At 35.6% G+C, this 15,443-nt stretch overlaps 1 protein-coding gene across 5 annotated transcripts in view; it reads right to left on the reverse strand.

Moving 5' to 3' along the window:
* CNTN3 (contactin 3) overlaps positions 1 to 15,443 on the reverse strand; it is a 323,859-nt gene that overhangs the window by 231,742 nt on the left and 76,674 nt on the right. For all 5 annotated transcript variants that reach the window (XR_003435889.1, XM_027121412.1, XM_027121413.1 and 2 more), the window contains exon 2: positions 7,621 to 7,755. Coding sequence is in view for 4 of the 5 variants with exons in the window: in XM_027121412.1 (XP_026977213.1) it covers positions 7,621 to 7,675 (55 nt within the window). In the remaining variant the exon portion in view is untranslated. The remainder of the gene's footprint in view (positions 1 to 7,620; positions 7,756 to 15,443) is intronic.

Consider the following 15,443-nt stretch of genomic DNA (forward strand, 5'->3'; position numbering starts at 1 on the left):
TTACCACTGCAACAAAAAGAATAAAATATCTAGGAATAAACCTACCTAGGGAGACAAAAGACCTGTATGCAGAAAACTATAAGACGCTGATGAAAGAAATTAAAGATGATACCAACAGATAGATATACCATGTCCTGGGATTGGAAGAATCAATACTGTGAAAATGACTATACTACCCAAAGCAATCTACAGATTCAATGCAATCCTTATCAAATTACCAATGGCATTTTTTACAGACTAGAACAAAAAATCTTAAAATCTGTATGGAGTCAGAAAAGACCCTGAATAGCCAAAGCAGTCTTGAGGGAAAAAAACAGAGCTGGAGGAATCAGACTCCCTGACTTCAGACTATACTACAAAGCTACAGTAATCAAGACAATATGGTACTGGCACAAAAACAGAAATATAGATCAATGGAACAAGATAGAAAGCCCAGAGATAAACCCACACACCTACAGTCAACTAATCTATGACAAATGAAGCAAGGATATAAAATGGAGAAAAGACAGTCTCTTCAATAAGTGGTGCTGGGAAAACTGGACAGCTACATGTAAAAGAATGAAATTAGAACACTCCCTAACACCATTCACAAAAATAAACTCAAAATGTATTAAAGACCTAAATGTAAGGCCAGACACTATCAAACTCTTAGAGGAAGACATAGGAAGAACACTCTTTGACATAAATCACAGCAAGATCTTTTTTGATCCACCTCCGAGAGTAATGGAAATAAAAACAAAAATAAACAAATGGGACCTAATAAAACTTAAAAGCTTTTGCACAGCAAAGGAAACCATAGACAAGACCAAAAGACAACCCTCAAAATGGGAGAAAATATTTGCAAACAAATCAACGGACAAAGGATTAATCTCCAAAATATATAAACAGCTCATGCAGCTCAATATTAAAGAAACAAACAACCCAATCCAAAAATGGGCAGAAGACCTAAACAGACATTTCTCCAAAGAAGACATACAAATGGTCAAGAGCCACATGAAAAGATGCTCAACATCACTAATTATTAGGGAAATGCAAATCAAAACTACAATGAGGTATCACCTCACACCAGTCAGAATGGGCAGCATCAGAAAATCTACAAACAACAAATGCTGGAGAGGGTGTGGAGAAAAGGGAACCCTCTTGCACTCTCGGTGGGAATGTAAATTGATACAGCCATTACGGAGAACAGTATGGAGGTTCCTTAAAAAACGAAAAACAGAATTACCATATGACCCAGCAATCCCACTACTGGGCATATATTCAGAGAAAACCATAATTGAAAAAGACACATGCACCCCAATATTCACTGCAGCACTATTTACAATAGCCAGGTCATGGAATCAACCTAAATGACCATCGACAGATGAATGGATAAAGAAGATGTGGTATATATATACAATGGAATATTACTCAGCCATAAAAAGGAACAAAATTGGGTCATTTGTAGAGATGTGGATGGATCTAGAGACTGTCATACAGAGTGAAGTAAGTCAAAAAGAGAAAAACAAATATCGTATATTAAAACATATATTGGAACCTAGCAAAATGGTACAGATGAACTGGTTTGCAGGGCAGAAACTGAGACACAGATGTACAGAACAAACATAAAGACACTAAGCGGGGAAAGCAGTGGGGGGTGGGGGGTGGTGTTGTGATGAATTGGGAGATTGGGAGTGACATTATACACTAATGTGTATAAAATGGATGACTAATAAGAACCTGCTGTATAAAATGTAAATTAAATAAAATTCAAAAATTAAAAACAAAAACAAAAAGTCCCCATTATCTTCTATGATTTGGGCTCCCTTTGGGGTATTAGATATTAGAAAACCTTTGCAAAATGGTCGGGTTTCTATTTTATAAATGATAGAAATATAACACAAGTCACACACATATTTTAAAATTTTAGTAACCACATTAAAAAAGGTTAAAAGAAACAGGTGAAATTAATTTTAATAATATTTTTGCTTGACCAAATATAATTACATTATTATCAGTGCAAAATTTAATCAATAAAAATTATTGAGATATTTAAATAATTTTTTTAAACTCTGAATATTTTTGGTTACAAGTCTTTTACATTCTGTAAAAGACTTTTACTGCATTTTAGAGTCTCCATCGGGCCACATCTCAGTTGGGACTAGGTACAATTCCAATCTTCACCTGCCACACGTGGCTAGCAGCTCCCATATAGGACAGTGAACATGTGAAGTATCTAATACTGTTAAGCAACGAACTAACAGGTAATTAAGGAGCAAGATAACAATCTCCTTGGGTCCTTGATGATTTTTAGCCCATGGTCTATACCTCTGACTTTATTCCAGAAGAGAAACTACTGAAGTGGTAAATTCTAGTGATAGGGAACTATACTCTGATTTCAGAGATAAACAGAAATCTTGCGACAACCATGTAGACTGCGCAAGTTACTTAAACTCTTAGAGACTGTTCCCTAATCTCCAAAATAGAAATAATATCGATCTCATTTTATTTTTGTTAACTAGATGACCTAAGTAAAGCATTTTCCACAGTGCCTGGTACACAATGAATGAGCATCCATTAATTACTATTGTTAGTATTATTAATTTTCCTGTCATTACTATTGCTTTCCTCATCTGCATGTTCCTTCCTCTTCTTGTCTCTGTCTCTCTGTTCTCTAACTAGGACTCTGGCTCTTAAACTTTTTTCATAGCAACTCAGTAAGAAATATACGTAAGATCAAGACCCAATACACAATATTCAAAGGACAGCTCCATGAGGACTGGGACATCGTCTGCTTTATTCACTGCCATGTCCCAAATGCGCAGAAGTGCTCAACAGACAACATGTACTAAGTGGGCAGTGTATGCTGATATATTACACTCTATTCTTACTTTAATTTTAATTTGTTTATTCTAATAAAAAATGCTAAATGTGACCCACAGAATTGATTTTTTTAACCCACTATTTGGTAGTGATCTTTAGTTTGGAAAACTCTCATCCCTATTTTGTGCAGGGTCTTCATTTCATTCATAAGGTACACCCCTTGATGTGGGTACAAGGTGACATAGAGCCTTGAGGTTATCACAAAGGGTTTCTTTTCTCTCATATCCTACATATTTTCCATCCACAAATCCTCATGAATATACCTTCAAAATATATCCAAAATTTGACCACCGCCCCTATTAACTACCCTGGAGTTAGACATAAACAACCCTTGCCTGATTAACTTCCCACTGATACCTCTGCTTGTTCCCCTGCACCTCTACAATCAATCCACAACACAACAGCCAGCCAGATCCTTAAAAAAAAAAAAAAGAAAAAGCCAGATTACATCACTTCTCTGATCAAACCACACTGTGGCTCCTGAGGGCATTCAGAGCAAAAGCTCTAAATATTTTCAGTGACATACAAGGCCTTCATTTTTGCTGCATCCATCTCCACATTAACTCTTGGCTCTCACCTACTACTTCTTTCCCATAACTCTTCCTTGTCCAACCAGGCGAACTTTCCTGCTGTTTCTAGAAATACTCAGCATGTCATATATTAAACACTTGGATGGACTGCTGACTCTGCCTGGAGCTCCCTTCCCTAAATACCCACGAGGTCAACTCGTTCGCCACAAAGTCTTAGCCCAAATGTCACCTTCTCTATGAGGATGGACCTGATGACCTCTGGTAACTCACTTCTCAGCCCCCCACACTCTCATCTTATTCTGCTTCTTTTCCTTCACAGCACGAGCATCTCCTAAATCAATATCATTTTCTACCCCGACATGATGGAATATAAACCCCACAGGGACACAGATCTCTGTCCATTTTCTTCACTGGAAACAATGTATGGCACATAACAGATGCTTAATAAATATTTTTAAAAGAATGAATGCAGCCTGGTGTTTTGGAGGAAAAACACGATTAAATTCACCTTCGGAAAAATTCCCAGCCAAAAATTACTATTTGCCCCTTTGCTACAGAGAGAAACGTGCAGAGACAGAACAACAGAAGGAAACAGTTTTAAAAATGCAGAAAATAATGGATAACAAAACGCTTAAATCTGAGAAAACAGAAAACACAAATTATCAAGCATTTGCTATATTTATTGAGTTTACGTCTTTGGATAAACTCTACTCTACACAACTGAATTCACATAACATGTTTTTACTTGGCATTTATCTAGAGATCTTCCCTACCTCATGAACAGATTTTAACTTTAATACTTAAAAAATGACCCAATATTGGTTAAGAGAATATCACACGCACAAGCTGGCTTTTTAATCTAAATTTTATGTAAATCCAAAACGAGTACCAATATTCAGTACATAAAGAACTGTACGCAATCAATACTCTTTAGAAAATTAGTCAGAGACAAATTCTTCTCCATACTATAATTATAAAGATTACCAATTCTCTAAGTAATACCCTACATATAATTTATCATATATCAATTAATCCAGTTCTCCTTTACCAACCTTTATAGCTTTCTTACCAACATACCCAGAAAATCAAGTTGACCTTTAAATTTTTTAATGTCTTAATATTTTAATAAAATGGATACTGCTTTCTCCATAAATTCGTTCATAAGTCTGTAAAACATTTCTAAAAAATATTGAAAACAAGCAATACAATTTGCACACAGTGTAAAATTACAACTCAAAATTTTAAACCTTTAAAATACTGATCTCATTTTCTTTAGCTATACTTCTACTTTCTGAGTATATCTACCTGTTTCCAACTAATTGTAAAAGTTCAAGGTTATTTCTATGAAAGTTGATATTGCGAATAATAATACTAATTGTAAAAGTTTCCAACAAATTGTATAAGTTCAAGGTTATTTCTATGAAAGTTGATATTGCGAATAATAATACTGCTGTAGTGTATTCCCTTTCATTTTCTCCTTGTACAGAAGAACTCAAATTTAAAGTTTTGTAAATGAAAATAATCCAAAAAAAGATTTATTTTGATATCTGTATTGGTCTTTCTCCAAAAACTATTTAAAACAGTAGAAATTTATAAATAATTACTCCTTTTTTCTTCAGTGCTAGATTAGTAGGAAAGAAAATGTTTTAGGAAACAAAATTGAGGCATCACAGCGGAAAACCTCTTTAAAAAAACTTTATTTTAAAAGTTGGAGGTTTGAATATCATTTAAATACTTCAAGAATGTTTAAGTTTGAGATAAGGGCTTGGAAGTTTACTCCAATATAAACATGTTTTCAAATAACATATGTTCTACCTGACAATGCATTTGGCCTCGTTCCATACCAATTTCCTCCTCTTAGAAAAGAAAAATGACAAGCTACTTCTTTTTTGCTACTTTCCTTAGGTATCATAAAGCACTTGTGTTTATCTAGAAGGTAGGTCTTCTTCTCAGATGGATGCTGAAATTTTTAGAGGTAAGAGGTGATAACTTCTGTAACTTACTTTCAAATGGTGTAGTCAATCAAACAATGAATGGAAAATACACACACATATGTATATATATAGAACAAGTACAGTAAATGGTACAATAGTTAAATCTAAATTGTGCATATACACTTTATTTAATCTAATAAATTTAATTTAATTTAAATTTAAATCTAAATTGTGCATATATACTTATTGTACTATTGTACTTATTGTACTTATTGTACTATGTACTATTGTACTTATTGTACTTATTGTACTATGGTACTTATTGTACTATTCTTTCAACCCTTTAGGTGCTGGAGAGTTTTTATAATAAAAAGAAAGAAAACTTTGCAAACAAATCAACGGACAAAGGATTAATCTCCAAAATATAAAAACAACTCATGCAGCTCAATATCAAAAAAACAACCCAATCAAAAAACGGATGGGAGACCTAAATAGACATTTCTCCAAAGAAGACATACAGATGGTCAAGAGCCACATGAAAAGATGCTCAACATCACTAATCATTAGAGAAATGCAAATCAAAACTACAATGAGATATCACCTCACACCGGTCAGAATGGCCATCATCAAAAAATCTAGAAACAATAAATGCTGGAGAGGGTGTGGAGAAAAGGGAACCCTCCTGCACTGTTGGTGGGAATGTAAAATGATACAGCCACTATGGAGAATAGTATGGAGGTTCCTTAAAAACTACAAATAGAATTACCATATGACCCAGCAATCCCACTACTGGGCATATACTCAGAGAAAACCATAATTCAAAAAGACACATGCACCCCAATGTTCACTGCAGCACTATTTACAATAGCCAGGTCATGGAAGCAACCTAAATGGCCACTGACAGACAAATGGATAAAGAAGATGTGGTCCATATATACAATGAAATATTACTCAGCCATAAAATGGAACGAAATTGGGTCATGTGTAGACATGTGGATGGACCTAGAGATGGTCATACAGAGTGAAGTAAGTCAAAAAGAGAAAAACATTGTATATTAACGCCTGTATGTGGAATCTAGAAAAATGGTACAGATGAACCTGTCTGCAAGGCAGAAATAGAGACACAGATGTAGAGAACAAACGTATGGACCCCAAGAGGGGAAAGGGTGGGTGGGATGAATCGGGAGCCTGGGACTGACAATATATACACTAATATGTATAAAACAGATAACTAATGAGAAACTGCTGTACAGCACAGGGAACTCCACTTTGCTGTACAGTAGAAACTAACACAACATTGTAAAACAACTATACCCCAATAAAAAAATAAAATACAATAAAATAAAGCAAAACACTAATCGTTGTACACATGTTACTTCATTTTAAAAAATCCTTGTCTTACTCTTCCCCTGTTCAAGAAAATGAAACAAAATGAACAGAAAGGAAATGCATCAAATGATTTTTTTTTTTTTTTTTTTTGCGGTACGCGGGCCTCTCACTGTTGTGGCCTCTCCCGTTGCGGAGCACAGGCTCCGGACGCGCAAGCTCAGCGGCCATGGCTCACGGGCCCAGCAGCTCCGCGGCACGTGGGATCTTCCCGGACTGGGGCACGAACCCGAGTCCCCTGCATCGGCAGGCAGACTCTCAACCACTGTGCCACCAGGGAAGCCCATCAAATGATTTTTAAGAGTTGCTTTTGTATGGTGAATATATGAGAATTATTCCTTTCTCTTTCTGTTTTGTTCTAAGCTTCAAATTTTCAATATTAACAAATAAAAATTCTATCCTTATTTTTGGTCCCTTAAATAAGTTATTTGCTGAAAGAAAAATAGTATTGTTTTTAAGATTAGATATGAAAATACTGATATTCTTTAAAATCTGTATTTTCCCTTTACACTACAGATTACAAGATTTAGCCATTTTGGTAACAAAGTCATGAATTAACATTCTCAAATTCTGATTAATTGTTATATGCATAACACTACAGTAGATCCATAATATCTTTTGCACCCATGTATCTATTCTTTTTTTATTTGAATTTTATTTTATTTTTTATACAGCAGGTTCTTATTAGATCCATGATATTAAACGCCATTATATTTGTAATGAAAATATAATGGTCTGCAAACATTAGGGAGCACAATGAGAACCCAGTTATCAGAAGAGAAAATTAGAATTTCCTTTCTGGGACAAAAAAAAGACTTGTGGAGGATTAGTTCAACTTTAAAAAATTATTTAACAAATGACTCAAGTATAGTTCTAACTTCAGTTTCGAAGATATAGCTTATTGTTACCTCCTAGGCAGCCAATGAATGAAAGCAGGATCAACTGTTTCCATGACAACATCATCTTTAATTGCCAAAAGCAAGAGTAACTCTTGTCCAGTCTCTGATGAATAGAATGCTGTGTCTTCAGGTGAATCCTTTAATCTGTAAAATAAATATACAAAGAAGTCAGACTTGAAAAAATGAATTGCTTTAAAACATATATTTTCTTCTTTTCATAAAACTGTACCACTCTCAACCACTCAAAATCCCCAAATGAAATTAATCTTTTTTGGTGCAAAAAAGATGTATGATCTGTAGATACTTAAAAAACTCTTTATGTAACTGATAGGCAGACAGAGAGGCTTCACGAAATTAGAAATGTTTGACAATACTAAAATATTAAATATTAGTATATTAAGTATTGAAACTTTTGCTAGATAGTAATTATAATATGTAAAATATTACCCTGAAATTGTAATTTTTCTCATTTTCTCTCATGATAATATTTTTGGTTAAACTAAGAGTCAAATCAGCAGATTTGATATCTTGAAACACTGCTTTTCATAGTCTCTGAATCCCTCATAGGCATATAAGTTATAAATAACATTATCAGTGTTCATTTTAAGCCTGTTTTTTCAGAAACAATTGCAGAAAGCCCTCAATTACATATGTTGAATTTTAAAAATGCTAATGATGTTAATCATTAGAGTAATGAAAATCAAAACTACAATGAGATATCATCTCACACCGGTCAGAATGGCCATAATCAAAAAATCCAGAAACAATAAATGCTGGAGAGGGTGTGGAAAAAAGGGAACACTCTTGCACTGTTGGTGGGAATGTAAATTGATACAGCCACTATGGAGAACAGTATGGAGGTTCCTTAAAAAACTACAAATAGAACTACCATATGACCCAGCAATCCCACTACTGGGCATATACCCTGAGAAAACCATAATTCACAAAGAGTCATGTACCAAAATGGTCATTGCAGCTCTATTTACAACAGCCAGGACATGGAAGCAACCTAAGTGTCCATCGACAGGTGAATGGAAAAAGAAGATGTGGCACATATATACAATGGGATATTACTCAGCCATAAAAAGAAATGTTATTGAGTTATTTGTAGTGAGGTGGATGGACCTAGAGTCTGTCATACAGAGTGAAGTAAGTCAGAAAGAGAAAGACAAATACCGTATGCTAACACATATATATGGAATCTAAGAAAAAAAAAATGTCATGAAGAACCTAGGGGCAAGACGGGAATAAAGACACAGACCTACTAGAGCATGGACTTGAGGATACGGGGAGGGGGAAGGGTAAGCTGTGACAAAGTAAGAGAGTGGCGTGGACATATATACACTACCAAACGTAAAATAGATAGCTAGTGGGAAGTAGCCGCATAGCACAGGGAGATCAGCTAGGTGGTCTGTGACCACCTAGAGGGGTGGGATAGGAAGGGTGGGAGGGAGGGAGACGCAAGAGGGAAGAGATATGGGGACATATGTGTATGTATAACTGATTCACTTTGTTATAAAGCAGAAACTAACACACCATTGTAAAGCAATTATACTCCAATAAAGATGTTAAAACAATGTTAATGATGAACATTGTTCAGTATGAGAATCTTGCAAATGAAACTACTTTATTTTTTGCTTTCCTGAATTTTCATAAACTTGAATGTGCTGGCTGAGAGTAAATAATTGTGTGAATACCCTGTGTCATTTTCAATGGCCATTTGAAACTACCTAAACTGCATGGTTAATGATCAAGTAGGCTGGATGCACACACTTAAAATCAGAGAAACTTTTTTCGATTGCTAAAACTCAGCTGGTTCCACACAGGGAAATGAATGACTTTAATGTCAGCCATTTTAGCAGAGGTGTACAACTCTCAGTCAGTAGCCGCTATGGATTGGGCTGTCTTAGCTGTTGCTAAGCAAATGCGAGAAATCTCAGTAGTTCTTAACTATGGGATCCTGCCATGTGATGTGATATATTCAATTAGAATTAAGTGTGTTCCAAATAATAATAATTTCAAGTGTGAAAATATGACATCTTGCAAGTTACATACTTAAAATAATATATTAAATCAGTTATTCCTATAGTAATGCTGCTCTTGTTCACTTGCAATATAATATACATTCTTGGGGAAGGCGAGGGGAGTAAGTGGTGGAATGGCTAGAATTCCAGGATTTCGGCATAACTCTGACTTGGCCCATGGGACTCTGAAACAGGTGGAAATACAATTGAGAACTACTCCTCTAAGAACTGCAGCTTGGCAACTTACACCATCATGGGATCTGTGACCATTTCTAACTGTCCCCATTACTACAAATTGCAAGTGTCTTAGTTTAGTTTCCCCTTAATGCAACCACTGCAAAATGAATTCAAGTGCAAGCAGTTTACTTGAGAGGTGGATGACAAAAACAGTCAGGACCTGGCAAAGTAAGAGAGGGAAAGGAAGGCAGCTGATAAAGGGTAAGATATGAACCCATCAACCCCTGTGTCTAAGTACAGCTTATTCCTTTGGGGGAAACTCTGGAAGTCCAGCCTGTGTAGAACGTATGCCTCAGAGTAATCCCAGAGTTATGCTTCAGTTGTCCAGTTATGCTTGCCAAGGGGCAAGGGATCTGGGGTATTTATACACCAACTCCCATGAATCATCGTTTGGAGGCTATTTTCAGGGAGTATTAATGATCCAGCACTTCTAGCCTCTCATAGGGACAGCAAAATGGCTTCAGAGGCAAAAAAAAAACACAAAACATTATGTCCACTCAAAAAATGCATTTGGTGGCAAGTGGAAGTGATGTGTGCATTGAAGTGATAATGGCAAGAGTAACATGTGGTGTCTGTCACACTGTGCATATGAAACTGAGACATTTTGAAGCTATTTTCAATAGCATTCAGTCCCAGGAGACTTATGGCCAAAATCATGAAATTATTTAAGTATACAAGGAAGGACACACATTCTACTTCATTCAATAATTACTTCTCAAGCCTTTCCAGCGGTTGATTTCCCCCACTTGGACCAAAGGCTTTCAGATACCTAGCCTGCCTTCCTTTTTCCTGATTAATCAGTAAGACATTTCGTATCCATAATTATTTTCAATTACTAAGTTGAATAATAACTTAAATCATTCTAGATTACACTTAAATATGACAGCCATAACCACCATAACTTCCTTCTAATCATGCACGTGAGGAAACCGTAGTCCAGAAATCATGAGAAGAATGACATACACACACATATACACAGTAGAAAAGCAAAAAACTTTTTTAAACTTTTCAAATAAAATACAATGACAATTATTCATAAAAGGCGTTGGAAACATTAAATGCAGTAATATGATACATGAAATGTCAAATATTCATAAAAAGTTAGGGAGCAGTTGCAAGGTATATTAAAGGCTGGGGACAATGGTTAAGTCTCAAACACAGGAAAGCCTTGAGGAGTAAAACATTATCAAACTAGTATTTCATTCTTTGAGGAGTTAAAGCTATCCATTAAATGGACTTATAAAGAATTTGGTAGTAACAAAATAATAGACTTAAAAAGAACAGGTTGTTGGAATTTTCAAGAAGAAAGGACAAACTTTAGCAGAAGATCCTGCAGTAACATCATCACAGTCATTAAAATGCATCCATATAAATGTGTGAGGCTTTGCTCTATGTCATACAGAGAACAAAACATATGGTCTATGTTCTAATACTGCAACGGGAAAAGAAAATATTATAAACACTTGTAAGTAGGAAAAGGAGAAAATTACTACACTGATACATCTTTGAAAGTAGGACCACAGCTTTTCCACCACTGGTTGCTGCAATGTTTCTAACACCCTGTACATCATTTTAGGCTTTTAAGTAATTTTTCTTGCTGAGCTTTAAGAAAAATGAATAAGTCAATTTGGGAGATTAAACCATTTCACTGGTCATCAAGTGAGTGAGAAGCATTTCTACGGAAAGAAAAGATAAGCCACAGCATGGGATCTAGCCACCACTTGAAAATTATTTCAGAAAAATGTATTAGAAGGCATTAAGTAGATGGTAAATTAAAAAAAAAAAAGTTATCTTCCCAACAATGCATCCCACAACTAACACGCATATCAGCTACATTTGCAAAGTATAAGTATGTTCAAAGAAGTCCTAAAGTCGTTTTGAAAATTCATTCATTCAATAAATATTTATTAAGCTCCTATTAGGTGCTAGAATTTTAATTCTGGAGGAAGATGAAGATGGGGTTCTCAGATAATTGATGATCCCTGCCCCCCTCATGGAATATACAAACTAATGGGACTGATATATGATTCAATTACTTACAAAGTATATGTAAACTGACCACTGTGAAAGGTACAATGAAGGGATAGGAGTTTCTAGTGAAAATCTCAATGAGAACAACCCTCATCAGGAAGGTCAGGAGAAGCTCCTCTGAAGAACTGCAGTGAAACGGAAGAAAAGAAGAGATGACATAACCAGATGTGTGTATGTTTTGCAGGGTGAGAAAAGGAAGACATTTTCCAGGTATAGACAAAGACTTGGTATGGCCTTGAGTTGGTAAACAGGCTGGTGAGTAGCCACTGTCTGGACCCTCTCCTATCAATTAACCACCCTGTCTCCCAGGCTGGCCGAGAACCCCACCCCACCAACTAGACGTACCACCTAAAAATTAGTGACTGGCTCTACAGGGGGTTTCCAAAACTCTGCTCTAGCCCATGTCACTTCTGATTGGTCAGTGCCCATGTCCCTACTGCTGGTTAAATATTTTGGCAATCACCCCTGGGCGTAAAGAATAGAATATGCAAAAGGCCCTGTGGCTTCAGTGTTCATGGCTTATTGTATGAACAGAAAGAAGATTGATGAGATAGAATGCAGATGGCCAAGTTCACTGTGGTGTGAAATGAGACTGCAGATGTATAATAGGGGTCAAGCTTCTATGCCTGGCTAAGAATATTAGTATCAGGATAAAGCCCTTTGAAAACGCAGTACAATTTTAACCAGGAGTTGACATGATCAGATTAACAATGAACATTCAAATCAGACAATATTATAATCTGTATCAGGCTTAAAAGGATAAAAAGACAACACATTTTGCAACACACCAATTTTGTTCTTGCCTTCAAATTCATAGAAGTCAGACGCTAGACAATATTAACCAAACTATCTAATTTAAGAGAAGAAATATGTATATTCCAATAGTCTTATATTGGTTCACACACATACACATACACACAGGCACACACTGTATAAAGTTCAAAGATAAAAAGAAACTTCACTTAGGAATACTATTTTTAAAAATTATGTTGCTCATTTTTAATCAATGCTAAAGTAGGGCACTGACTTTATAAATAATGAAGGTAATTAATACAGTTGTGACCTGACTTCTCAGTGTTGCCAAGTATTGTCACAGAAAGGTCATATAAAAGCTCGTACCACTTCTGAAATCACCAAGTTAAAATAAATACAAATGAAGCTACTGAAGCAAGACAGATATGAATCAAAATGTCATCTGCTACAATAAAAATATTCTACTATTCACAGGAATGTTTTAAATCAAAGAAAAAAATAGATACCCTTTAGAATTTTCTCTGCTAATAGACATTTGCTTCTAGGGGTTAAAGCTTAATAAATTCACAACACATTTCTCATGGTGGTCTTTAAAAAGCCCCCAAATTTAGTATATATTAACAACTGTACTATCTATTCTTAATGTCAACTCAGCTAAAAATGCTAGACCTTGGACTTAAAACAAAAAATGCTCTAAATAGTTGTTCCCAGTTGCTTTAAAAGAAGAGATCATTTGTGGCTTTTGTCATACACTTTACAAACGTGCTACTAAGCTTGTGGATCATGAAATACTGATATATATTTATACTGAATATACTACACAGCTCTGAATGCAGTCTTGGCAAATGCTCAGAGTTAAGCTTCTTTATGCGGTGGAAAGTTGAGGTGTGAGAATGATTTGACTTCATTTATATCAGAGTAACAGGTACCTAAGGCGCATTCTCCCTTTCAAAGAGACAAACCCTACAGCAATTTGTTGAGAGGATTGCTGAACACATCTCTCACATCCAAAAAAAACTCACCTCCAACTCTGATATTTGAGACACAAAATCTATTCATGAATATACATTATTCCCAACCTGTACCAAAAAAACCCACAAAAAACCTTGAGCAGATTAGAGCCTTTTAGTAGAGAAAAATATTTAATCATTAATGCATAAAAGTTTGATGCCTATGGTGTTGTATTTTCAGTCTTGTAGAGAAATTAGCTCACTATCGTGGTATACAACATAACACCATGGTAGTCAATGAATAAATGAGTTTAACACTTGATAAGACTGCACATCCTTTGCCAGTTCAGAAATCAGGCTTCACACACCCACTTTGTTTTCATTCATAATCATTCATTCAGGATCTGCACGTCTTCCAGAAATGTAGTTGATCTACTCTGCATACTATACCTCTTTCCTGCTTAAACTGAACAGATGGGATGAAATTCACATGAATACTGGGCTCAAAGTCCAACATTCTTGACAACTCCACACACATCCTCCCTACAGTTCATAAGTGTTCCGCAGCTAAGAAGAGGGGAGAATATAATGTGCCCAGGTTGATGTGACCTTCACACTAACAGTTCTGTATTTACAGTAGCACAATCAACAAATAAGGCGAATGCCAGCTAGAAGCCATTTATCTCATGCTCTTGAGGACACATACAGCCCTTTATAGTCCTTCCTCCAACCCTCAGCACTTTCAACACCTCCCATTATAGTTACAGAGACTATGGCTTTCCTCTCCAACTAGACTACAATCTGCAAAACAACAGTGATTCATAACCTTTTGTAGGTTAAGGTCGTTTTTGAGAAATCAGCCAAATCTATGGACCCTCTTACCTCTCTACTCCAAATACAGATAGACTGACATAAGCTAACTTTTGTTTTGCACACAATTTGTTTTATTACACTGGAAAATAATTTCTTTTACATAGCTATTACATGTGTGTGTACCTCTATATGGGTGTATATATTATATACATATGTGTGTGGGTGTATATATATATGTGTGTATTTGGAGATTTATTTCTTCTTTCTTTGTTCATGCAGAAATTAATGACGACTTCATCAAAATGGAATTAAGTATAAATTATGCAGATTGAAAAGAAAAAAATTATGTTGAAAAATAATTGTTCCTGAGAAGGTCACTGTTGAAAAGCTTGATAAATAGGTTGAAATCATGAACCTGTTTTCGGTATGGAGTAGCATCTCATCTCTGACATCCAGTTAATTTTTTTCTTTTGATCTTTTAGCAATCAGAGTACAAAGGCAGTAGCAAAGCGAATCAGACCTCTTTTGGGGCATACATTGCGGTCGATGAACCAGCTATATAAAAATACTGCCAGAACACCCTGAGGCACCTTATGTTGATTTCAGAGCCTCTTTTTACTTTGTCCTCAACTCAACGAGGTCTTCTCTGGCAACTCAAGAGGTCCTCAACTCAAAGAGAGTTTCACTAATACCACTTCAGAAAAAATTGCAATTCCATTTTTCAGTTGGTTCCACTAATTTCATGCAACTGCAAGGTGAAGAGAAAAGACACAGCTACAAAATCATGCCAACCGGTTTCTTGCTTCAAAATATTAGACAAAATGTCCTTATTTCTAAGTATACTTGACAGAGGGTTTACTTCAATTCTCTTGCTTTCCTTTAAGCCTCAAACTAAACGTGGCCATTTCCAGGGCACAATGTTTTTACAAACATCTCTCCAATCATAGGTGACTACTACTTGGCATGCAAGAACAACCCTTGAAGCATGTTGTGTTTTGGAGCAGGTCCAAGTTTTGAAAAGTTG

Source organism: Aethalodelphis obliquidens, unplaced genomic scaffold, assembly GCF_003676395.1.
Source record: "Aethalodelphis obliquidens isolate GAN/ISIS:26980383/991018 unplaced genomic scaffold, ASM367639v1 scaffold22, whole genome shotgun sequence".
Classification (NCBI taxonomy): domain Eukaryota; kingdom Metazoa; phylum Chordata; class Mammalia; order Artiodactyla; family Delphinidae; genus Aethalodelphis; species Aethalodelphis obliquidens.